Source organism: Oryctolagus cuniculus, chromosome 18, assembly GCF_964237555.1.
Source record: "Oryctolagus cuniculus chromosome 18, mOryCun1.1, whole genome shotgun sequence".
Taxonomy (NCBI): domain Eukaryota; kingdom Metazoa; phylum Chordata; class Mammalia; order Lagomorpha; family Leporidae; genus Oryctolagus; species Oryctolagus cuniculus.
Window position 1 is genome coordinate 59,801,442 of NC_091449.1, and position 26,848 is coordinate 59,828,289.

Genomic DNA, 26,848 nt, shown 5'->3' on the forward strand with positions numbered 1-26,848 from the left:
AAGCTAGGCTATCAAAGGCAAAGCATTCGCTAACAAGAGAGGGAAAAAAATGCCCCACTTCTGTTCAAATACTTAATGGAAAGCTGGCCGGGGCTTTTGGGGGTAAAGACAAAAAAACAAGGCAGCAATGTATAGAGATGTACATAATCCTTGAGACCTAGCAGTGTTAGAAAAGACTTATTTATTCAATGACTCCATACCTCCTGCTAACGTTACCCCGGAAGACTTCTCAGCATTTGTCTGGGTTGGATCTAAGAGGCTCAGACAATACCGCTTTCTTGAAGGATGACTGCGCAGACAGCACTATATATATATCCTTTAGATATGCAAGCTTTCTAACAGTCTCTCTCAGACCTTTAAAATCCATGGTAAAAAAAAAATATACACACATTTCATAACATGGCTCACTGAACACAGGCACATCCATACTGCAATATCTCAGGAACTACTCCTTTTAGATATTGTATAATTAGATACTGCCTACTCTATTTTATGCCCCTCTCTAATATTTACTTAAGAATGTTAGTCATAACCAAATGAATTGATTAGTGATGTACGAATTGATTGCAAGTCAAAATTTGAAAGATAAATTTTCTTTGATGAAGCAGCATTTTTAATAACGTGTGACCCATGATACCTCTTTTTAAATTTTGCTATCAAAATTTTCTGGGCATGAATGTCATCTAGGTTACCTATTCAGAGTGCAGATGCCAGGGTTCCCTAATACAAAGATGGTGATTCAATAGGGCTGGAATGGGACCCAGGAATCTGAATAGTTACCAAGCACGCCAACGATGCCCATACAGGTATAGCAACGATGACAGCTGGAGAAGTGCTTCTCTCCTTCCATCTTTCCCTTCCCAGATGAGGACACTGAGGCCAAAGAAGGAAGTGTTCTGCACCAGGACATCGCATTCGCTCAGTCTTGGGTTAAACCCAGGTCTCTCGACTCCCACAGCAGCCTGGCAGAGAGACAACAACCTTGCCCCCAGTTGACAAAGTCATGTCTCATCAACAATCAAGCTGAGCGTGCATTTAGCCTAATGGTTAAGGAGCCTGCATCCCACATCACAGTGTCTAAGTTTGATCACCCACCGGCTCTGGCTCCTGACTGCCGCTTCCTGCCATTGCACAGCATGAGAGACAGTGGGGAAGGGGAAGGCTGAAGTCCTTGGGTTCCTGCCCCCAACGTGGGAGACTCGTACTGGGTTCTGAGCTCCCAGTTCTGTCCCAGCCCAGCCCTGGTCATTGCAGAGTGAAGCAGCAGATGGACACTGTGTGTGGAGTGTGGAGTATGTGTGTGTGTGTGTGTGTATGTGTGTGTGCACACATGCATGAGCCTGTCTCTCAAGTAAAACGTTAAAGACAACTGAGCATCAGAGAGGAGGAAGAGCAACAAATAACGCTGGAGCTTCCTCTTCAAAGTTGGGCGGAAGCAAACCGCAGAGTACAGGTAGCTGAGAACACCTTCTTCCTGCCAGTCAACAAGGCAACAGAACACATCCAGTGCAAGCAGTATTTCCCGAACCTTCCTTTTTGTTATCCAACCTCAAAGCATAGCCAGAAATATCATATCGTGGACTTTGCACATAATCCATTTGTTGTCCAGCAATTTTGGATGGCCAGCACATCATTTCAATCTGACTCATTTATTGCAGCTGAAACCCCCATTTTCCTACGAAGTCCCATGAAGCACCAGTATTTCCTGCCTGTTTCAGGTGACGAACAATAGGAGGGAGCATGACAGCAGTGACTTTCTGTGATGATAGACACATATGGGAGCAACTGGGGCTTCGGGAAGGCACCAGTCATTTCCCGCTACAGGGTCTCTCCCGGGGTGCTCTCCCCCAGCATGGCCCCACCATTGCTTCCCTTGTGCCCTTGTGTCTGTCCTCAGGTCCTTCTCCCAAGGGGAACTCACCACTGAGAACTCTCCTGATCACCCACTAACAAAGAACCCACACTGGATTCTCACACCAATGCCCCTGTCCAGTGCTACTAGGCTACACTGAATCCTGAGACAGTATCGGACCTGCTGGATGACAGTCAATCTCTATTCACGTGCAGATGAGTTGACTGGAATTATTTCTATATTTTAAGTCATATCTGATGACATTAATATATCGTTGTGACTTTCATGCCCTCATAACATCAGCCACCTAGTACGGGAGCAGACATTGCAATAATCACATTACCAAGTAAAAGGGACAAGTGGAGTATCCAAAAAACAGATTCAAAGTCAGCCTTAGCAAAGAAGGTGAAAAAAACAAAGATAGTAATATCATACGCCACTCTGGGGAGGAGGGACACAGGATGCCCGCATATTTAAATATCATTTTGGGTGTGCCTGTGAGCTGCTTCTAGATGAAATTAATATATGAATCAGTAAACTGAATAAAGAAGGTGGCCTTCCCCAACGTGAATCTGTTGAAAGCCAGAACACAGGTACCCACATTCATCTGCATGAGGGTGCTTCACACAGTTCACTGAGAAACAAAATTATAGTTTATTCTGGTGCAAAAATTTTTGGAAATCCACAGATATTTTTACATAATACTCATTTTCCATCAGTCTTTGAACCTACTGTTCTCTGCAAATCCCTGGCCCTCTTGTGCTCCGCCCACCAGCAAGAATAAAAAGAGGAGGAAGAGACACCTGCCAGAGCCCCCCCAGCCCCCCAGCCCCCCGCTTCCTGTGAAGCCCACCTGCTTTCACTATGAAGCATTCTGAGCAAACTCTCTTCTTGCTTTGCTCATCTAAGGAAGCCGGGACTCCACAAAGGAACACAACATCAGAACCAGGGTCAGACTCTAACTCTGCAGGTATGGGCAAAGCCGCACTTTCTGCAGAGCATGGAGAAATGATTCTAACAGGCTGACTTTTCCTGCCCTTCCAGGGAACCTGCCTGCCTCAGCTGCCACTGCTGGCAGTAACACAACTTTGCCAAATGATCTCTGAGCAGGAACAGATCAAGATCACTAAGTTTTCGGAGACATTAAATAAATCCCAAGTCAGATATGATGTGTCCGCGAATGTACACTGCCATGGAGTGCTTCTGTCACTGGATTCTTCTCCTAGGGGAGGAAATTTACCACAGTGTGACATTAGCTTCTATTTTCTTGACTGTAGATCCTTTTAAAATGATGCGGGTATTCTGCTTTGCTTCCTAACTTTTTTAAAATTTATTTTATTTGTTTAAAAGACAGAGTCACACAGAGAGGTAGAGACAGAGAGAGAGGTCTTCCATCCACTGGTTCACTCCCCAGTTGGCTGCAATGGCAGGAGCTGCGCTGATCTGAAGTCAGGAGCCAGGAGCTTCTTCCGGGTTCCCCATGTGGGTGCAGGGGCCCAAGGACTTGGGCCATCTTCCACTGCTCTCCCAGGCCATAGCAGAGAGCTGGAGCGGAAGAGGAGAAGCTGGGACTAGAACCGGTGCCCATGTGGGATGCTGGTGCTTCAGGCCAGGGCTTTAACCTGCTGCACCACAACGCCAGCCCCCTAAATACGTTATGCATATAACCAGGGAAGTTATGAAGACCAACCATAAAGCTGCCATTTAATAAGGAAGTTTCCATTTACAGCAAAAAAAAAAAAAAAAAAAAGCTCAAGTTAATTTAACTAATAAACTTCAACCAAATTCAGAAGAAATTTATAAGAAATTCAGCATGTAAATTCTGAAATTTTTTGAAACAAAATATCTTTCCCTTATTATCAAGGGAACTATTTAATTCAGTATCCTTATTTTAAATCTGGTTTTCACCATTAGAACTGTATAATTTTCTATGTAATTGTATAATGACCAAGTGCATCCAAACCAAAATATCACCCTTTCGACACAAAACAGCACGTGACTGAAAACTGAGTATCCTCTAACATTGCTGTTTGGAAGACAGTGCTAGTATACCAGGCAATAAAAAGGGGCCCCCTCTTGCCTTCCGCTTTCACTGCAGACGGTATGGAGCTTCTGGACTGGAAATAGTCCATCTGTTCCGTCCTGGCTGGTCGCCACTTACCAGGTTCCTGATGTAGCTGGTCTGCACTGAATGTTCGGCAACTATAAAATGCACACTGGATTCTGATGACTCATGTGAAAAATAAAGCAAAGTATCTCTATCACTGCATCGATTATATTGTGAAATATTTCTCATACAGTAGATTAAATAAAATATAACACATTTTACTCATTTCTTTTTCCTTTTTTTTTAATGTGGCTTCCAGAAAACTTAAAATTATATATGTTGGCCTGTGTTTTGTTTCTACTGGACAGCACTGCACTAGATCAAAGAGGAAGTGGGGCTCCAGGCACAAAACAAAACAAAAAAAAAAAAGAGAGAAAAAAGAGTTTCCATAGGGAACAAAACGGGTTATGCTATCATTATTTGGAAATACAAATCTAGTGCTCACTAAAATTAGATGCATTAAAATAAAAATTTTCAAAGATACAAATGAACTGCATATGCATGTTGAGTAATGCAATCCATCGATAAGCCTTCTTGGTTTACAACGTGGCCCCACACGCCACCGTCCAAAGACATCAATTAGAGGTGGTTGCCTGGGCCGGCGCTGTGGCTCAATAGGCTAATCCTCCGCCTACAGCACCAGCACCCCGGGGTTCTAGTCCTGGTCGGGGTGCCGGATTCTGTCCTGGTTGCCCCTCTTCCAGGCCAGCCCTCTGCTGTGGCCAGGGAGTGCAGTGGAGGATGGCCCAGGTGCTTGGGCCCTGCACCCCATGGGAAACCAGGAGAAGCACCTGGCTCCAGGCTTCAGATCAGTGTGGTGCACCGGCTGTAGCGTGCCAGCCATGGCAGCCATTGGAGGGTGAACCAACGGCAAAGGAAGACCTTTCTCTCTGTCTCTCTCACTGTCCACCCTGTCAAAAAAAAAAAAAAAAAGTGGTTGCCAGGTGTGAAGTCATCCTTCAAGCCAACCACAAAGCCGCTGTTTCCTCCAGGCACGAAGGGCGCTCACGTGCACTTACTGCTTTAACGCCATCTGCAGTCACTGTTAGCAGCCACAGAGAGCTGTGTGCTCACGGGACAGTCGACATACAAAGTAGTGAATCAACAAGACAGGTAATGTATCCAAGATGCGCTATTACAAACAAATACTGACAACGCTAGATGCTTAATACTCTGTGATATGGGCACTGCACCCATATGAATTATGGAGCATGCAGGCAAATCACTCACTGCATTTACCTGTCAGCCACTCTGTGTTCGATGTCCTAGTTGTCTTATGCTTTCTTGTTTCCCCTACGAGACCATGAGCTCTCTGTAGTGTGTCTATAAATCATTTCTATTATAGTTTGCATTTTTATCTCAAAGTGACCGCCACTAAACTAAAAGTAGATTAACAAAAGAAAAGGGTTTATGATTCCTTTGTGTAGAAATCCCAGTGTACTTGGAATTCAGGCATAGCTAGACATCAGGGCTGTGACGACCCTATTCTCAGCTGGCACAATGAGCACTTGCAGCCCTGGGCTCACCTCTTAGCCTCTTTGCTACCCCTTCAAGTACCAGAATTTCATGTTAGTGGCTCTGTTCCTGTTACGTTTATCCCTCAACCCCTCACTGGACGAGGCTATCAGGTGTTCTCTATGCACACAACGTGTCACCTCCACCCTTCTCCCTCCCTACCAGTCCCAGAGGCAGGGGACGGTAGGCCCCCAAAGCAAGCTGTAATGTTTCATCAACAGAATAGGAAGATGGATTTTGGGCAGGTTATAAGAAGTTATAAGTAGCGACCAATCACTTCTTGGTCTTTTGGCTAAGATCAAGTATAATTAGGGGCCAGCACTGTGGTGTAGCAGGTAAAGCCACCTCTTGGGGTACCAGCATCCCATACGGGTGCTGGTTCAATTCCCAGCTGCTCCACTTCTGATCCAGCTCCCTGCTAATGTGCCTGGGAAAGCAGCAGCAGATGGCCAAAGACCTTGAGCTGCTACACCCTGGAAGAAGCTCCTGGCTTCAGATCGGCCCAGCTGTGGCCACTGTGGCCCTGTGGGGAGCGAACCAGCAGATGGATGATCGATCTCCTCTGTCTCTCCATCTTTCTCTGTAACATCATCTTTTAAATAAATAAATAAAAAGTTCTAAGTAGCTACTCCCATTTCTGAATCCCCAAATCTAGCTTGTACATCGAAGACATTCAACTAATGCTTTTTCCTGAATGAGAAATATTCAATTCATGGTGTCTTCCACACATAGGATCAACCTATTTCTAAATTTCTAGGATAATGATTAAATACATTCATACAGCCCATGTGAACTGAGTATCCTTCATTTTCCAGGAAGTATTCTAGCCACTTGAACTACAGTAATGAACAGCAGAGATAAAAAGCCCCAGATCTCAGACAACAGGTACAGCAGAGGGGAGGACTACATGCACGGGACAATGAATAAGTCAGTCAGGCGATGAGTGATGAGTAGCATGAAGAAAAATAAAACAGGATGAGAAGTGACAGAGGGGTGAGGCAGAATTTTCTGCAAGGATGGCCTTTGCTCACAGAAGTAAACCAAGTAAAGATGGACACCCAGGAGGAGAGCATTCGAAATGCAAACCACTGAAGCAGGGGTGTCGGGGGGGCACTGGAAGGCAGTGATGCCACAGGGGTGGGGTCCAGTGTACAGTGAGGTTAGAGATGTGAAGTCAGGTTGAAGGGGCGGATGACACAGGGTCTTCTAAGCCCTGGCACGGAATCTGGACGACAGACCCTGACCCGTGGAAAGCCACTAGCTGCCAGAGAGGAAGAAAGTTCAGTGATCCAGCTGCTGTGAGAGGAACACACAGGAGACTCATCAGCTAAAGCTGTCACAGGCATCCAGGCAAGAGAGTAATGCAGACCCCAGTACGGCAGTGGAGGTGACAAAGAGTGGCCAGAATTGGGCCTATTTTGAACTGGCTTGTGAGCAATGAAACCCACATGCACTTATGTAGGGTCATCTGATGTGTGTGTGTGTGTGTGTGTGTGTATTCTTGAGAGCAAATGCCATCACTCATATTGCTTACCCACCATATTAAAGTTTAGTTCAATCACTTCCTTGCATGTGCTCAATGGTACTTGAAACAACCATAATATAACTTCCGTTTCCCTGTCCTCATGAATCCACATTCATGACATCATTAATGCCCACCCTGACCCTGGACTGTCCTAGAGTTTAGGAGCTGTAGTTTTTGTTATTCCACAGTACACTATACTACGAAGGGCACATATGAGGTTGGAAATCCATGCTTTGGGTTAGAAGGGTGGGTGACTGGGTGGACTGCATAGAGGAAAACAAAGAGGACTTGCAGAGCACTTGGTGTATTTATAAGGAGATTAAATAACTTATAGAAAGCTAATAATATTAACACCAGTGAACTAATCCCCATTTGCTGATGGGCTCATTCAAGGAAGGGATACCAGAGAAGTGTCAGTTGTTGAATCCACAGAGAAGACAAAACTAGGGTCCATGTCTAGCATTCCAATTAAAACAGAGCTTCTGGCCTCTTCAAGCAGAGTGGCCATTTTAAAATAAGTATGAAAATGATCCAACCACATGCAATAAAAAACTAAGTATTCCTTTACAAGGTTCTCAGACAGGAGCCTGCATGGATAAATCAAGAAAAACTTCTGATTTCATTCCCGGAGGTGCCCATAGCCCCCATTTGTATAGGTCAGGAGAATCTAAAAGGCATCTCACTTTGATCTGAGGTCAACTGACAATCCAGAATAGAATCCACATTTCTAATATATGTCCATATGGTTAAGCCCCTTTCCTCTCAAGAATTTAAGAGTAAGCTTTATTATAAATATATTTTTTTTACAGATCCAATTATTTTCAGTAGTCTTGATTGGCATGCTGTGAGATTCAAAAGCAAATACACATCTTTTAAAACATTCCCAGATGATTTTTCAGCTGCCATTCAATCTACTCCCAGTTCCCATACACCATTCACAGTCTCAGAAGCCAAGTTTCTCAAAGTTGGGTGTAAAATCTGCAATCATTATTCTTTCCTTAAAGGTTTTTTATTTATTTGAAAGCTGAGTACCAGAGAGAAAGGGATGAAGATAAAGAGAGAGGGAGAATCTTCAGGCCCCTGGTTTACTCCCCAGATGGCTGCAATGGCCAGGGCTAAGCCAGGCTGAAGCCAGAGGTCAGGAGCTTCGTCCATTTCTCCCACGAGGGTGCGGGGTCCGAGCACCTGGGCCATCTTCTACTGCCTTTCCCAGACCATTAGCAGGGACTTGGATCAGAAGTGGAGCAGCTATGACAGGAACCACTGCCCAGATGGGATGCTCTCAGAGTCTCTGGTGGCAGCAACCATTATTCTTAATGACACTGAAATCAATAGGATATACAGTCTAGGGGGAAAAACATACAGAAATGCCTCTTACTTAAAAGCCATTTTGTGACTGTAAGGTCAATGGCTCTCAAGTGGGGACCACAGGGCCCTCCAGAAGGCATTTTTGGTTGCTACAAATGAGGGCTCCACTGGCATCTAACGGGTAGAAACCAGCTAAGCTGCTCAACAGCCCACAAGCAGCCCCAGCAGGAAAGAAGTACCCAGCCCAACATATCAGTAATATGCACTCAGAACCTCCACACTAAACAGGACTGTTCCCTAAGCAGCCGGCGGACACTTGCTTTTTTTCCTTGGACACACTGCCTCACCTGTCTCAGGTACCAAGAGCAGCCAACCTGATGGTTTGAGCTTACCACCAACCTGAAACAGGAAAAGGCCAACACAGCCTTGACTAGCAGCTGCAGGGTGAGCCCTACAGGCATTTTCTGCATTTGTTTTCTCCTGCTGCTTAACAGATGAGTGCACATTTAGCAGCTTAAAAATACCCGACTACTAACGCACAGCTGTGTGTGCATTCTCCGTCAGGGTTTCCTAAGGCCAAGATCAGGACGTCAGCCAGGCTGCATCCCTTCCTGGGAGCTCTGGGAAAGAATCCACCTCCAGGCTCAATGAGGCTGCTGTCAGAATTCAGCTGCTTCCCGTTGAGGGACAGAGGCCCTGTTTCCTTGCTGTCAGTTAAAGGCTACTCAGGGCAAGCCTGCCCATTCCTGGTAGCACGGCCCCTCCTGTGCCCAGAGTGCTCTGGGAGCATCTGTCCCATGGCGAACCCCCCTAGCTCTGATCCTCTAACTTCTCCGGTCTCCGACCTCCAGACACACAGCAGTGTAAAGGCCTCGTGTGCTCAAGCCAGGTGTACCTGGAAAACCTCTCTATCTCAAAGCCAACTGACTGAGTCCTACCTGCCTCAGCAACAACCCCGCCCAGCAGTGGTAGACCAGCTGCTGACACAGTAACTGAGGGTGGTATGCACACACCAGAATTCAGGAATCTTGGAGGGCAATTTGGAATTCCGCCTCCTACATTTTTTATACATTATCTCATTTAATTCTCACTGCAGCCCTTTGAAGTTTTTTTTTTTTTTTAAATCTCTACAGACAAGGAAGCTATTCTTAGATAATTCGATAATTTCTCAAAACTGGGGAAAGGATACATGGGAACTCTCAGGATCATTTTTTTCTATCTTCTGGTGAGCCTAAATTATTTCAAAATAAAAGGTTTTCCCAAAGAATAATTTCTGCAAGACCTCATCACTAGCGAATGAGACTGGTCTACTGAAATCCCAGACAGCTGTGCCTAATGCACACGGCACTTCTGACGTAAGCACATCTCTCCCACGCCTGATGTTCACCTGGCCCATGCATCCTCTGCCTTCACTGTCCACGAGCACCAGCCCGAGAGTCTTCAAAGACACACGCACACCAGCCCCGTCCTCAGACACTGTGTTCCTCGATTTGGGTGGGATCAGCGCATGAGCGTCTGCAATTTTTCTTTTTTTTAAAGCTTCCTGCACTATGAATCATTGTTCCACATTTATTTTTAAGTCACCAATAACAGAATTAAATATGTAATTTGAGACAGAGGCTGGCATTTATTTCACACACAAAGGGAAATATTTTGTAGGGATGGAATTCATCCTACATCCAGGCATTTCACTGGGAAACGCTGACTATGGAACGCTAACCTGTAGAACTAGACATTAGCTTATTGAGAGGGTGACGGTGCATTTCAATACCATTCCCATCACTTCTCCGATCTGGGTAAAACCAACCTAGACTCGGTCACTAAAAAAAGAAAAAGAAAAAAAAAACCCTGCCTTCACGAACTACCCACAGAGTGATTAACTTTAGGTAATTCTACATTTGACTGCTGGAAGTGGCAAAGTGAAATGGGACAGTGAGATGGGGAATTGCCGAATCCCAGGGTGAACCCACAGCCACACAAACGCACCACACCGTGTTCTGAAGCTCCAGCGCTTGGTAAACCAGCAGAGATAATCTCCTTCACCAGCTTATGTCAGTCCCTCCTAAGGACTGTCTTTCCAGTAAGGGGGAGCCCAGAGCTGACTCCTAGCCAACGAGTAATGTGTGCTCTGTAATTTATAATTTATGTCAGCAAGCAGGCCCCCTTGACTTGCAGTTATAATAAGGGCAGAAGAAATATTGCAAAGCTCAGTGTAATGAATAAGTAATCAAAGGAATTCAGCTGAAAGTAAAATCCTGAGATACATCAAAGGTCTCCCTTCAGGAGAGGTGCACATGCCGTCCAGACAGAACACTCTGACCAGACTTGTATTATGGTATTTAGTGTGTTCTGCCCTGTAATTGGATAGAAAAACCGTGGGAACGGGCTTCCAGGGAAAAATAACTTGATGTTACTGAAGAGGAACTCCTGGGTTTGTGGACAGCGATGTGTATGAAGTCCAGGCAAATATTTTTGGTCCTGGAAGTTTTAATGTGCAGTGCTATCATTAGGCCTGTTTATATTTGGCCTTCAGGAATTAATCAGTACCATTTTCTCTTCAACTGTTTACTGCTGATGGTGGGAAACCATGCGATTTGACCAAAGCATAGGCTCTGCAGAAGGGAACTCTTCTAAGCCACTGTCTTAGGCTCGTGGAGAGCCTGGATGCAAGGGGTATGTTCTCAGTCACTCGGCTTGTTTAGTACAATCAAGCAAACAGTGACAGTGAGAGCACCCATCCTGGGTAACGTGTGTGTGTGTGTGAACCATCACAGATGCTTCTCACATGGCTGAAAGCTACTCTCCAGTGGTCCTGACTTTCCACCGAGAAGGTTCTTCTCACACACCTTCAAGACAGCGAGCCCACTTCTGTGAGTCTCCCTCATTAAACATCAGCACCCAGACCCTACTGGGACGCATGCTGGAGTTTCCGTGGTAGGGCCTGAACAAAGGTACTTGTGTTCCTAAGTGCCCAGGTCTTTTTGAAGTGCTTGGTAGGGAAAACACAAGCTACTTTACACCTTAAATATCACTATACCACCTGGTAGTTAAGTATTATAAACACATAGCTCTGGATTTCCAGGTTTTCAAGTTATTTGAGAGGTAGAGAGAGAGAGAGAGCACGCATACGCACACGCACACACACATACACTGGCCTATCCACTGGATCACTCCCCAAATGCCCACAATGGCCCATCTGGGACCAAGGTTGGAGGTAAGAACTCAACGGGCATTTCCCATGTAGAGAACAGGAACGTAAGTTCTTGAGCCACCACCTGTTGCCTCCTAGAGCACACACCAGCAGGAAGCTGGAGTCAGGAGTCAGAGAGGACAGAACCCAGAACTCTGATGTGGGACATGGGTATCCGAAACAGAGCCTTGTTCCTCAGATAGCTGGGTAAACGGCCTAGTTCCTGTGTCTCCGACTTCAACCGCTTTATATGCTTGGTAAATATTAGCAATTATTTTTATCTGGTCTGGACTAAAACTCACTCCTGTCTGGGTGGTAAGGATTGGCCTCAGCTAATTCTGCGAAGTCCTGTATGGAAGAAGTTATATCATAATGGCAACTAATGCAAAATCACGACTAGCAGTAGTTCACAGTGTGAACTCTGTTCAGCCTGCACATTGAGAATTCTTCTTTCAAGTGAGCATCCACAAACCCCGTGCAGAAGTCACTCTCATTATCTTTGACCCAAATCATCATCTACTTGCTGATTCTCCTCTTTGAGTCTCTCATTTTAGTTCTTCATAATTGACAAAGCAGATGTTATCCCCCCCAAAACCCACCAACATTGCCACCTGGATGACGGCCAAGACCCAGGTGTTTTCCTCCTGGTTCCAGGGGCTCAGATACTCCAAGGTGGGGGTGGGGGGTGTCCTCAATTCAGTGGCCATTTCCTTCCCAGAGCCTCTCCTAGTTCTAAGTCAAGAACAATCACACATGAGCTCCAACTGGGAGTCCAGCTACAAATGGATGTAAGCCTTCCGAATCCTCCGAGAGAACTTGACCATTTCTCCCTCGACAGCTGAGAAACCTGAGGCACAGAGACAGGAAGCCCAATCCTCCCAGCACGGGGCGCTGGGGACAGCAATGCTCCCACAGGCAGGCAGCATGGGGAGAAGGCGGGCCTTTCTGACTCCCTTGTGAGGCACCTCAACCTGCCCTTAGTCACCAAGGGGTCCAGCTCGTTGCCAAGAACCTTGGCTTTTTTTTTTTTTTTTTAAACAAAGAGCTTGGCCTGGTGTTTTGCTCAAAGTGTTGCTCTAAGTGAGTAATTTCCTAAATTATGTCTGAAGACAACTAGAGGAAAGGAGCCAAAAGGGGGGGAAAAAAGTCTTTTTACTCTTGATGAATTGGGCAACAGCCTAAGAAAACAGCTCTGATTTGGGTCAGCTTGTATCAAAAACATGTAAATATGACCCAACCTAATCCTTAATTTCACATGATCCTCTCAAGTGACCGGAAAGTTCCAAGGGGGTGTATGTAATTCCACAAACCCCGCTGGCTAACACGACCTTCCAGAGCAACACAGCTAGTCTCTTTCTGCCTGCCTGGGACTAAGGTCATTTAACTTCAGCCCTTTTATGAATGGAAATCAGCTTTCTAAAGACTACTTGGCAGGCAGTGGCCAGCAACAGACAACTCAATGACTGAGTTTTCTGAGTCATAAAATACTTTTGAAAAGGGGAGATCAAAGCATCCATGCCGCCTATTGAAAAACAATTGCTTCCAAAGCTCCTTTCGGGGACCCAGGCTCTCTGGAGAATGGGTCCCTGCAGTTGGAGTCTAAAAAGTCCACCACCAAAGAAAGATACAATGGGGACATTAGGGCAGCCAACCATGACGGAGAAATGCCACTTGCGGCTTAATTGTTGGGGACAAAGAAAAAGGAAACGCAGGAAAACCAAGTGACAAAATTGGATGGTGCATCAGGAATGTGGGCTGGAGGAGATCCTCAGGGTAGCCTCGATGCTGGAACACGTTCCACCTACGGTCTCTGACACAGCAATGAGCTGGTGGACATGGGGCAGAACATCTCACAGGACACCAAAAGTTTACCACTCTCTGCAGCTCTGCCCTACTGAGCTTACGTGCCCATGTGTACAGAGCCAGGCAGAACTGCAAAGTAAGTGACACCTTTTGTGTGCCTTTCCACTTGATCTTCACTCAAAGAATGCAGTCCGGGTTAGGGTCTGATGAGCAAGAGGTGTGTTCTGAACTGGGGCACACGGCTGTCAGTCATGCTGGGTACTAACAATGGCCAAATCATCTTAGACCTAGGATTTGCTCTTTTATGGTGAACCGCAGAGCCCTGGTACAAGACGTTAAGAAATCTGTGGTTTAACAACAGGGAGAATGGGTTGGGCATCTGGCAGAGCAGTTAAGATGCTGCTTGGGATGCCCACATACTACACTAGAGTGCCACAGCAGGAGTCCTGCTCTCACTCCAGTCTTCCTTAATGGCAGACACCAGGAAGCGGGCGTGATGGTTCCGATAGTTGGGTTTCCATCACCTGGGAAACCTGGACTGAGTTCAGCTGCTGGCTTCATTGCAGGTATTTGGGGAATGATCCCTGGATAGAAAATGCTCTCTCTTGCCACCCCACTAACCCCGCTTCTCCAGGAAATAGAAACAGTAGAATATTTCAAGTTTATTTTTAGTGCAAGCAAAGTTGCAATCCATGCATCGTGTTTTCATAACGCACATTTTCTATGAACTTTTTGAAGCCCCCTCACTAATGGATGAGCCTTTGAAGGCTCTCAGAGGGTCATGTTTGGCACAATTTCATCAGCACCCCCATTTCTCAAACCAGGCCTGTGAACTCCTTGTTCCAGAGTTCTCCTGAGTCACAGCTTGGTTCACAATAGAGCAGCCATCTGCAGGTCTACAACTACCGCTCCATCTTCTCCAGGCTGGACGCTCTGTGACCTGGTTCCAGCACCCATCTCATTTACATCATTGTCTGCCATGCTATACACAGTGCCCGACACACAGAGGCTGCTAAATAGTTCTTGAAAAAAAGAAAAATTCGATGTATCCTTCCAGTAAATTCCAAAAACCTGAGCATCTCCATTATATGACTCTCAAGTATCAGTAGGTATCACCATCACCTAGAGAATTAAAAATACACATTTCTGGCCAGCGTTGTGGCTCACTTGGTTAATCCTCCACCTGCGGTGCCTGCACCCTGGGTTCTGGTCCCAGTTGGGGCACCAGATTCTATCCCAGTTGCTCCTCTTCCAGTCCAGCTCTCTGCTTTGGCCCGGGAGGGCAGTGGAGGATGGCCCAAGTGCTTGAGTCCCTGCACTCGCATGGAGACCAGGAGGAAGCACCTGGCTCCTGGCTTCAGATCAGCGCAGCACCGTCCGTGGCAGCCATTAGGGGATTGAACCAATGGAGGGAAGACCTTTCTCTCTGTCTCTTTCTCACTGTCTATAACTCTCTCTCTCTCTGTCTAACTCTGCCTGGCAAAAATAAATAAATAAAATACAATACAATAAAAATATGCATTTCTGAGTCCAGCCCCTGACTTCTGCTGCAGGTGAAGGAATTCACCTTCTCAGCACCTCCCACGAGGCTGGAGCTGCTGCTTGCACTGTGCAATCACTGTCCTACCAAGAAAGGGCCACCAGGGCAGAGTGCTCTTGAGCAGAAAAGTCTTCTAGAACTTTGAGTACGCAGGAAGAAAGATACAGATGTGTTCTGCCAGAAGAGAAAATTAAGAGAGGGCAGGCACCTGGTGCAGCAGTTGCTTGGGAAGCCCCTATCCCATACTGAAGTGTCCGAGTTCAAATCCTGGCTCTGCTTATGGTCTCCACCTTCTGGCTAATGCTCCCCCTGGGAGGTCTCTGTCATCCGTCTGCACCGGGAGACCCAGATGGAGTTCCAGGCTCCTGGCTTCAGCCTGGTCTAGCCCTGATTATTTAAGTCATTTGAGGAGCAAACTGGCACAGGAAGATCTGTTTCTCTGTCTCTGCCTTTCAAATAAAGTAATTTTTTAAAATAAAGGAGACAAGGGTTGTGGCACAGCAGGGTAAGCTACCACTTGGGATGCCCACGTCTCCTATCATAGTGCTTGTGATCAAGTTCTGCCTGTATTTCCAATCCACTGTCTTGCTAACATGCCTGTGAGGCAGCAGCTGATGGCCCAAGTCCTTGAGACCATTGCATCCCTGTGGGTGACCTGGATGGAGCTCCTGGTTTCAGGAGCTCCTAGATGCTCCCAGTTTCAGTCTTGGCTGTCCCTGACTCTTGGGGACATGTGGGCAATGCACCAATGGATAGAAGATCTCTTTCTAGCTCTCCTTCTATGTCTCTCCATCTTCCAAATAAATAAATCTTTAAAAAATCTGTTGGGGGGGGGTTACAAAATAGAAAAAAAAAACAGATAACAAAATCAAGTAAGACAGGTCAAATTCCTAAGAAAGTTGGCTCCAACAGTATGAGCGTGCTGGACACAAGGACTTTCTCTTCAGGGTCATGGTCAGGGGGAGATTGGATGCAGCTGAAAGGACACAGATGAGAGAGAGTGGTTCTATTAAGTTAATCTGTAATCCCAAGATTCCAGGACAAAGGGTACAAACCCAAACACTCCACAGAGTGTAACACTACCAGGTGTAGTGGGGTCTCGTGACCTTGTCTAGGTCACATTTTGAAAAGTCACCCTCAAATGAAAAGGATAGGCAGGATTCACTGCAGAAGGCTTACCGCTCTTGTTTGACCAATGATTCTAAGCAAGCAACAGATAAAGTGGGGCCTGTCGGCTGAGCGGAGGGATGGGGTGCACTTCAAGAAAACACGACACATATTTCAAGCATAGTTAACTCTGAATTAAGGGAAATCCCCTGCCAGAAAAAACCCTAGGCGGGTCATGTGTGCCTGCACACATGCCTGCATGCATGTGCAAGAACTGCTGTGTGCACGGCTGTGGCCCTGCTAGCTCTGACTTTCTCCTGAGGTTTCCCTAGCAGTCAGGATAATGGTTAGCTTTACTGCTGTGCTTTGCCAAGGCCTTTACAGTTGACTTACTACTTTCCCAATGCACGCTGCATACACCCGAGGAGACCGCTACCCCAACTGAAGCCATCCTGAGGCTGGTGGTGCAGCCCCACTCTGAGAGGAACCCCGATGTAGACCCTAGAAGTAAAGCAGTTTATCTCCCAGTCTCGTTCCTCTCCTCTCTTCTGAACCAGCCACTATTCTGAATCTATTGTCATAGCTGCTAATTAACTTCAGACAACTTAGGAACCCCCTGCTTGGTCAAAGACACTGAACAATGTTGATGAGTAACCAGAAAAAACAACTCTTCCTCCTTATGCAGTTACTTCTCCATCCCCGTCTCTCCATGTCCCCAGTGAAGTGTCTCCTCATAGCACCTCAGAGAACCTCACAGGACTCATTATTTCTGCTTGAGACTTTTCCATAACAGAATAGATGCACCACTAGGGATGCACAGCTCTAATAACAAAGATGTTAAGTCGGCGAGTGTCTTTGCTCACAATTCCTACTAATAAGAGAAAGGAATCTACACCACAATTTAGGTTGCAACATTTATACTCTTTCTTGATTATATCCACTATTTGAGACAGACATATGACAATACAGGGTAGAGAGAGTCAGCAAGCCTAAGAAAAGGTACTCAGTTTCACTGACCATCCCAACAATGCAGACCAAACCCACAGGGTGGTACCACGTCCTATCCACCCATCAGAATGGCTAGCAGACACTATCAAGTGTTGGGGAGGAAGTCAAGTACCTGGAATTCTCATAAACGGGCACTGAGTATAAATTATTACAACCACTTTGAAAAGCCCATCCAGGATACCTACTAAAGCTGAACATTCCAGTACCCACAAAGTCACACTATGTCTGTAAGCTCACCATAAGGCAAGTACAAGAATGTTTACCGATTCTTTGATTCCAACTGGAAGCAAACTTGATAGAAACACTGTGGAAACTTCACACAGAGAAATACTTTAAGATTCTAGTTGCATAATAAATACCTTCTGATTTCAATTATGCAAAAATTTAAAAGAGGCAAAATTAAACTATGTTACAAGATAGTTTAGTGGTTCCCTCTGGTGGGTAGTGATGGGGACGGGAATGAAGCAGGGAGTCTTCTGGAACATGCACAGTGTCCTCCTTGATCTGGTTGGTGATACATGGGTGTGCATGTTGTGAAAATGCATTAAGCTATACTCAGGATTTTTGCAATTTTCTCTATAGAGTCACCCCTTAGTATCTTAGGGTGATTTCTTCCAGGACCCCTGACAAATATCAAAATCGACGGAAGCTCAGGTTCCTTATATAAAACACAGTACTTACTTATGATCTATGCATATCCTCCTATACATATTCAGTCATGCCTATATCACTTAATACCTAACACAATGTGGACTCTGTAAATAGATATTATACTGTACCATTTAGGGAATCATGTTTAAAAAAGTGTTTGTTCATCACAGGTATTTTTAAAAACAATTTTGATCTGCAGTGTGTTGAATGAATGGCCCATGGATACAGATGCTGACTGTGCATTTTATGTTTCTGAATATACATTAAACATCAACACAAGGGGATAAAATTTATACAAAGTCTCATCTTGCTAGTTGTGGTTCTGTCCTTGTTCTTGTTTTGTCTGATTTTCTCGAGAGTATGGGTGTAGGGGTTTGCATTTTGTGGCCGTTTGGTGGAGCATGGACATGCTAACAGAACAGAGTTATGCTGGCATCTCTCTCTACGCCTCAGCAGGCAGACTCTGCGAGGGTCAACCAACTGGAGAACCACAGTGAGAGTCTTTGAGAGGGCAGAGATCCTAGAAATCATCTTACATGGCTCAGGAGAGCAACCTGAGACCTAGAGAGCTAAGGGTAATTAGCTCAGGACTTGCAACCGGCTTGCTGTAAGGTAGACACAAGCCGAGTCTCAGCATTCCAGTTTCCTGCAGGCTGCCACACAGGCCAATCCGGTTGTCAACTACCACTTGCACACCCATCACAATGCTGGAGAGCTTTAAGCTATTCTATTTTCACGTGCTGAGTGATCACTTGCTCCCTGCGCATAAGCGAATCTCTTCCTTCGGAGACATAACCTGATACACAGCAAGAGGAGACAGCTGATCAGATTTCCAACCACTCCTGGAGGGCGGACTCCTCGGAGAGCTGCACACAACGAGGCTGAGTTTTGCTGGAAACAGAACAGCTGTGAAGCCTGTCCGCCCTGCCAGGAACCGCTGCAGCACTTTCCATTTAACCTCCACCGTCCCGTGGACTAACTTCTCTTGTTAATCCCATCTTACAGATGAACAAACCAACGCACGCTGAAGCTGTGCAACTTGTCGAAGGCCCTACGAGGAAGTGTTGGTATGAGAATTCAAACCCGGGGAGACTGTTTGGTACCACTGGTATGTGGTTTGGGAGTTTAAGCCATGCTGATGTGGTATGTGAACTCCTGGAGAATTCAGGATAACAAGAGAAGCAAGAGAAAGAGTCACAGGAGCAATGCTATTTAAATAAAATAAACACTAGGAGACTAACCACAAACAAAAAGAAACAAAAAAATTGAGTCATATTTTCATGTGGGTACACACACACATGTGTGTGTGTGCAGAACATGTATGTGTGTAGTCATGTTGTAATACAAAGGTCATTAGTGAGCCACAGTCATCATTTGAATGGTGAAGCTTAGCTGGCAGAGTTCAGTCTTTGCTTTACCCTTCCAATCGACCCATGGATATCGTGACTGAAGCTGGGGTGACAACTCTTGGCTACATTTCAGGCATGCTAAAAAAATTTTTCACTGAAAGTTTTAACTAGCAAAGAATACAAGAATCCTCGGTCACCGGCACCTGAGCCACCCCGGCTTGTTCTCCGCCACAGTGCGCCGGCTCCCTTCTAACAATCTCAAGTATACTTTCTCACACTTTCCACCTGCTGGCCAAGCCACAGCGTGATCACCATGCGTCTCAACACATACGCTCTGCTGTCTGTCCAGGATGCTTGGTGATTGCAACACGGAAGGAAATCAACCCAGAACGCCACTTACTGCCTTGTGCATCAGCCTGAGCCCTCAGACAGGTATCATTTACATTGACAGTTGAGGATTACACCAAGAGGAAACAACACTTTGTCCCAAGCGCTTTGCAGCGTTCTGTCTCCCTGGATGCCACACATAATCCTGCCAGCACTCCAACAGGAGCACACCATATTCTCAAAGGCTGTCTTACATGAACAGGCAACACCATCAGCCAGGTAAAAGACAACCAAAGGCCCGGGTTCAGTCAAGCTGAAGGCTGGGCCGTCCAGGGTTGCTGAATACATTTTTTTTGCCTTGAAACACAGTTTTCCCATTTCAAAGCCACGTAGACACACAGCTTGTTAGATTTATAGAACGCCTGGTCTCCCAAGACTTTGCAAAGCGAATGGCATTCATCAAGTTAATTTCCTTGGGGATCGTCTCAAACACGGAGAATGAAAAGGCCCAGACCATTAAACATCAAAAGAATGTTCTAAATGGTAATTAAAGTTCTATTCTATTTCCTTTCTCTGGGAGATTAGATTAATTCAATTGCGAATATTAGGCGTATCAAAGCTGACAGTGTCAATGTGTGGAGCTGGCCCGAGGAACATGTAATACTGCAGACATCTGTTAGTTCGAGTTACACCAAACGCCACGGGGAGACATGCACTCGGCCTGGGCTGTACTCACCAAGCCGGCACACGTGGACACCGCCACAGAGGAGGAGCTGTCATTTCTGATGAATCCCTGATAGAAGCAAGGCTGCACTGCGGGTTCCCGAGTCTCCGAAGCACCATCTCTTCCAAGTACCTGGACAATAAAGTGACTGCTCAAAATCGCCGAGGGCTCAAGTTCCAAGTGGAGTTCCTGTCCAAATGCTGAAAATCGGTAGTGCAGGGAGCTCCTGGCACCCTGTGCCGATCGCTTTCTCCTGCCGCTGTGCAAAATGTCGTGCGAGATATACGAGCCGCCTGAGTCCACTTCTACGGGCGTGACAAAGACGTAACCTGCAATGGGAAAAGTTCAGCCGTCAGCGCCCAGCACCCGTCATGCCCACAGGTGGACAGAGAGCAAGACACAGCTCAACGGTATCTTTGTTCCTACTGCCCTGCACCCGGATCTCAGGCAATTGAAGCAGCTCACGAAGAGGAGGAGGGAGGCCCCTGTGATCCCTGCAGTGGGCTTCAGTATCTCAAAGTCTGGCACACTTTTGATCCCTGTCAAAATGGTAGAGGGGAAAATGTCAACTCGTGTGGCCTGCAGAGGCAGACTTTTTTTTTTTTTTTAATCTATTAACCACAGAGTCATCAATATATAAAAAGTGATTTTATATTTGGAGACCAAATTAATTTTGAGCCACAAACGTCAATAAATGGGGCTATTTTAATCCAGGAGATGGAAGAATGTCATGTTGAAACTGAATTGGGAACCGATTTCTCTGGCAGAGGTAAAACTTCCAGTGTTAACTCAGTCTTGAGTCATTTCAGATGATCGCACAGATAACGAACAGAACCACGCCAGCTTCCTATATCCAACACCTTTGTGCCTGATAACAAAACTCCCACTCTTTTAACACCTTTAGAATTCTATGGAGAGCATTCACAGGAACAATCCCATTTAATCGGAGGCATAAAAGAGACCCTCGGTATACAAATGCCTCCCAAACTGCCAGAACCATCGAGAGTCTGAGGTTTGGAACTGCTCAGACATGTTGCTGGGGGGAGTGTCCGACCAGAGCAGACCTGGAAAAGCGTGTTTCGAAATACCTTCCCCGTGGCTCCCTGCAGCAGCGCTAATTGCTGCATGTTCCAGAGAAGAGGGGCTCCAGAACAATTTTCTATTTGAAAGGCAAAGCCAGCACACAGAGTTTTCGTTCATATAACACCAAGACCAAAAAGCGTCATCCCTTCAAACGATTCGCAAGATGCCCTCTGCTCATTAACTCTGCATTTCCATGCTGGCGTCACACTATCGGAAACGGATTTAGGAAGCGTTTAGAAAGATTCCGAATAACTCAACAGGAGCACAGGGTCACTTGGATCCTCCAGGAAAAGGAAGAGCAATTTTCATTTTCCCCCAAACAATCAACAGTCATCCCCAGCCCAGCCCACCAGCTCCACCCTCCAGGAAAAGCTAAGGGGGGAACAGACCAACCGCAAGGCAGCTAACAGGGATTAATAAGCAACAACATATCGAGTAGGCTCACATGGTTTGAAAACAAAAATTCCAATACCACAGTCTTCACCTGCTTCCTTCTGCATCTGAGCCGTCTGCGACCAACTGCTTGGGCAGCTCTCTCGGCTGCTTTCAAGCCTACCTCTCCCGTTTTCTCCTTCAACTAGACGGCTTCGTCATCGGCGCCCATATTGTTAAAATAATTGGGGGAAAAAAAGTTTTCTCTTTTAAAAATCCAAGCAGAATGTGTCCTATTTCCCTTTTCTTAAAAATCACTGGTGTGTTGTTTTACAGGTACACGGCTCTTGATTAAGCGCAGGTTTTTCTTAGAGCAAACCCACCTCCTCCCTCCAGCAAACTAAAACTTAACTTAGGCAAACTATCCTTGATGTAACCCCCAGAGACTCTGCACTAACTTGTTTCTTACCTGCTTGTCCCAAATCACCTCAAATTCTGCCTGCTCTTACTTGGGAAGTGGGGAGGGCTTTCCAGGCTGCCTTCCATGGAATCAGCATGCCAAGTCCTCACCCCCAGACACCTGCTATTAGTTTCCCAGGGATGAATGGCAGGCTGGTGGGCCTTCAGCCTTCCATGGACACAGGTGCAGCCGGAGCCCCCTGCCAAGAGGGATCCGATCCACTGGCTCCGAAACTAGCTAAAGACGGGGTCCTCACTGGGGATGGCTGGGGCAGAAGGGGTCTCCAGCCGCTGGATCCTGACTTCTCAGGAGTGGTTTGTAAAACTGTGGCCTCTCTGGCTGGACAAAGTGTGTGAATCTCCCAGGAGCTCATTGCTAGGACGCTCTGATCCATTCCCTGGCAGTCCGCCAGGAGGCCACCATCCCCCCACTCCCTCCAAATGACCCCTAGGGCTCTGACAAGGGGAAAACCCTGCAAAGCTGAAATTCCAAGGCCTCGAGGAATTCCGGGCTGGACAGCAAGGTTCTGCTGGACACCTTGGGTCAGGAGTTGGCTGCTTCCCTGCAGCTGGGAGAAACAAGGCTTTCCCTTGCCAGCGCCACTGGGAGCTTCTGGCTGGGGAACCTCGGCCGGGATAAAAGGACCGGGGGAGCTGGTGCTACCTGCTTTCCTCTCTGCAAAACAGTCCTGGGAAATCGGGGACAGGAGAAGGCAAAGGCAGGAAGGGAGCAGAGGTGGAGCGGGGAGGGGGCTCGCATCCTCTCCCCCACCAAGCACTGGTTTCGGTGGACTTCCCAGGGAGGAAGGACATGCGCCAGGGGCCTGCTGATCATTAATCCTGCAGCCAATGCCCACTTCCTGTCGGATTGCTTACTGCAGGTGCGATTACTTTTTCTCAGCAAGCCGTGAAGTAGGCAAAGACTTTTCTCCTTTATGCGACTGGTAGCCTGAGGCATCGACTCTTCTGCTAAATTCAGAGCCTTGGTCACACCGCCCCCGACCCCTCCAAACACCAAGCCATTCCAACCCCGCACACATCTGCCGGGTTGGGGGGACGCTTTTCTATCTTGTCTCTCTTAGGTGTTAGGGGAGGACAAGGTGGCTGCAGAGACCCTTAGAGATGGAGCGCAAATACGAACCGTCGTTTAATCCGCCGCCGCCGCCGCTGCTGTCACTGGCTAAAGCTGCGGTGAGCCACGCACAGCCGAGGCAGCACAGCTGGAGCGCCTGCAAGAGAGAAGGTGACAGAGCGCGTGAGGGGCGCGCTGGGGCTGCCGCCGGGTGCCCCCTGCCACCCGCTCTCCGCGCGCCCCCAGCGGCACCTGCCTTGGCCAAGCGCCCCAGTCCCGCCGGGCCCCACGGAGGACCGGAACCCGCGGCAGCGAGGGCGCACGCGAGCAGAAGGGCGCACTCCATGGTCAGGTGCGGGCAGGCGGACGCGGCGGGCGGAGCGCACGAGCGGCGCGCATTCTCCCCGCCGGCCCGGAGCACAGCGCCCCAGGTGCGGCGCCAGGTGGGAGCCGCCGCGGTTCACATCGCACGCAGGGCGGGCGCCCCGGGGCCTCCGCTCCGCGGGCCGCCCGCGCGCCCTCCCTTCTCCCGGCGCTCGCTCGCGGCTCCGCGGGCCGGGGCTGCAGCGCAAAGGGCTGGGAGACTCTGTCGGTGCCTGCCCGCCCGCCCGCCAGTCTGTGCGTCTGTCTGTGTCGGTGGGAGCGTCTGAGGCTCCGGGGAGAGCAGCGCCAGCTGGCTCCCCAGCGCGCCGGAGCCGAGCGCCCGCCTCTCCACCGCGCGGTGATTGGCGACCAGCGGCTCCCGGGCTCGTCCGAGCCCCCGGGCTGGTGCAAGGGCGTGGGATTCCGGGCTCCGGCTCCGAGGGAGGGGGCGAAGCGGGCGGGGAGGCCGGGTGGGAGTGAGGGGGAGGGAGGGGCCGGCGGCGCCGGGAGGGAGGGGTGCGCCCCGGGTCAGGCTTGGAAAACGTAATTTCAGCTCCCCCGAGATGAGCTGAGAAGGGGGAGGCTCAGGTAGGCGGCCCCACTTCTCTCGCAGCCCGTGCGGGCTTCTCCTGGTCAAGTCTGTCCGGCCAGAGTGGAGACGTTGGCCGTTCTCCACACACCCCTGAACGCCTGGAGCGATCTCCTCCCGTCTTTGGCCGTCTGCCTCGGCCTGTTCCCTGTAAGGTGGGAAGGATTAACCCCTGATAAGGAAACTGAGGCTCAGATGCGCTCAAGGTCGCCTCACAACCAGTAGTCCCGCCAGAAAGAGCAAATGGGGGACAGCTGCAAGGCCCGAACTAGCGCCAGTCTGGGTCTTTTTCCTCCTCTCCCCAGACACCCAACAGATAGCGCGCTTGCTCTATTGTTCACCCCGCGTAGGAGCGCAGTGAACCTTTGAGCCCTGTGGAAAGGACCCCGTGTTAGATAACCCAGCAACAGTGACAGAATCAGAATGACCAAAGGTGGTACCAAGGAAAACAGTGAAGTTCCTAAGTTAAAGATGTCCATGCGTGTGGGTGTGTACAGACACGAGTAAAGCACCTATTAGGAAATATTTTAAATAATGCCCAAGAGCGCGGGTCAGTTTTCTAAGAGCAGAGGGGAGCATGGGAGCTGATGTTGTGAAATAGCAGGTGACCCTAATGCCTGGGAGACCAGCACCACATGTAAACACCAATGTGTGTCCTGGGTGCTCCACTTCCCACCCAGATCCCTGCTGATACACCTGGAAAGCAGTGGAAGATGGCCCAACCCTTGCCACCCATGTGGGAGACCCTAATAGAGTTTCAGGTTCCTGGCTTCTTCAGGGTCCAGCCCCTGTCACTGTGGCCATTTGAGGAATGAACCAGCCTACGGAGACTGATTCTGTCTCTCTGTTTTCAAATAAATAAATATTTTTTAAAAAAACCATGACATAAATGAAGCTCTTGTTAGGGCAAGTGTGCACCAAGATGGAAGAGTTACAGGACAGAGAGGCAGAAACGGCAGGTGGCCAGGCCTTGTAGACAGGACCTTGTAGACTGGGGTGAGGCATGCAGGAAACCACTAGGTTTACATGAAGTTGTTTTGTATTCATGTGTGTGGGCAGCAGTATCGCCTGCAGTATAAAACATGATGTAGACCATGGTTCAGTGTGCACATGGCCAGGGAGTGGTCGTGAAGGACCAGAGAGGGACACATGAGGCTGCTCTTGAAAGCACGAAGTCTGGTACCAGGAGGTGGCAGCGGAAGTAGATGGGATACCGAGGGGTACCCAGAGGGCTAACAAGAGCTCCAAGCCCAGCTGAGAATAAGCAACAGCTCAGCACACACAGTCTGTGATTGAGTGCAGTGGGGAAGAGGTAAAGGTCAGGTTAGAGAGGCAGAGAAGGGGGCACAACATAGGCCTGGGGGAATGAGGCAACGTCTCCCAGTGAGAAAATCCGTGTGGCGCTTGGGTTACCCTGAGCAATATTTGTAAGGCCCTGCGGACTCTGTTTTCTAATCCCTAAAACAGGAATCCATCTAATCCATCAAAAGAATTAATATGTTTTCCAAGCCCTTTATAAGTGAGCTTTACATGCAGGTGCACATGACACCATGTTTCTGTGACTTCATACATCCTGTGTCATGTTTTAATATGCAAACAGCTCCCCTGGGATGCTGGATTAAAATGCAGATTCCTGGGTGATAGGCACTCGAAGTTCTCATTCAGTGCACCCAGTGTAAGGCCCAAGTGTGAGTCGCCTGCGGGTGATTCTGATGTAGGAGACCCAAGTGCTTTATGTGACTTCAGTGAAGCACTGGACACAGAAGGAACCGGGAGGCTGAAGACATGTGGTGTGACTGCAGATGGTGATAATACACTGTATGCTTTGTCAAAGACATATTGATTTGAAAGGCAGAGTGTCAGAGAGAGAGGAGAGACAGAGGACCTTCCCTCCACTGGTTCACTCCCCAAATGGCTGGAAAAACCAGACCTGGCCAGGCTAAAGCCAGAAGCCAGAAACTCCATCTGGAACTGCCTCGAGGCTGGCAGGAACCCAAGTACTTGGACCATCATGTTGTCTGCTGCTTTCCCGAGCACTTTAGTGAGGAGCTAGATTGGAAGTGGAGCAGCTGGGACTTGACCCACTGCTCCAACAGGATGCCAGATTTATAAGCAGTGGCTTAATCTGTTGCACCACAACTCCACCCCCCTCTCTATTTTTTTAAAGCCAGAATAACTTTGAATGCTTTCATTTTAAAGAAATGATACATGTTTGCAGAGGTAGCTATGTTTACACTGAGATGTATACATGTACTGAAACACAACATATGTACCCATAAATATGTATCAAATGAAAGATAGGAGGTATACACAGCACTGTAAATTGTGCCTGCAAGCAGTGGACTGAATATAAAAGGAGGTTGGGATGGACAGGCTACAGGTCATACCATCACATGCAACACAGAAGGCAACTGGAGGACTCAGTGGTTTACCTGCACTTGGCTGAAAATAATCGTATACCTGATTCGTGCCTCTTCTTTGAGATGCGTTGGCAGGAAATCGTCCACAGCACTTTGATTTTCCTCATTTGCAGTCAGCAATGTTGGTTACTCAGCACCGGCAGGGCTGGGGGTCCAGAGAACGGCCGACGTGCTGCTAGACTGTGGTGTTTCTCAGTCTCATTCCCATAGGATGTGGAGCAGCCTCTGTGACCTCTGCTGGCCAGATGACAGTCGCACCCCCACAGCTGTGACAAAATGTTGGGAGACAAAACTGCCCCAGATGCGAACCGGGATGAACAGTCCACATCCCAGTCCTCTTCTGTGACATCTTCCTGTCTACATGAATCCTCGTTCGCCCAGACTTGTTTTTTGCCGAGTGCCTGCCTTGAAGGGACCGGAGGCTCCTCTTGCACCTGATATAGGTGGTTCCTTCCTCCTGATCATCCAGCTCTTGACTCTATCG

At 47.9% G+C, this 26,848-nt stretch overlaps 1 protein-coding gene across 2 annotated transcripts in view; it reads right to left on the bottom strand.

Moving 5' to 3' along the window:
• The window catches only part of ADAMTS18 (ADAM metallopeptidase with thrombospondin type 1 motif 18), a 157,561-nt gene extending 133,784 nt beyond the window's left edge, over positions 1–23,777 (bottom strand). The window contains exons 1-3 of one of the 2 annotated variants that reach the window (XM_051847029.2): positions 23,249–23,777; positions 23,062–23,149; positions 20,019–20,335 (exon numbers count right to left, since the gene is read on the bottom strand). In XM_051847029.2, the coding sequence (XP_051702989.2) occupies positions 20,019–20,335; positions 23,062–23,149; positions 23,249–23,338 (495 nt within the window). In that variant the 5' untranslated portion in view covers positions 23,339–23,777. Of the gene's footprint in view, positions 1–20,018; positions 20,336–23,061; positions 23,150–23,248 lie in introns of those variants that run through there. The other variant, XM_017342378.3, reaches the window with a different exon arrangement.
• Between the last annotated feature and the right edge of the window lie 3,071 nt (positions 23,778–26,848).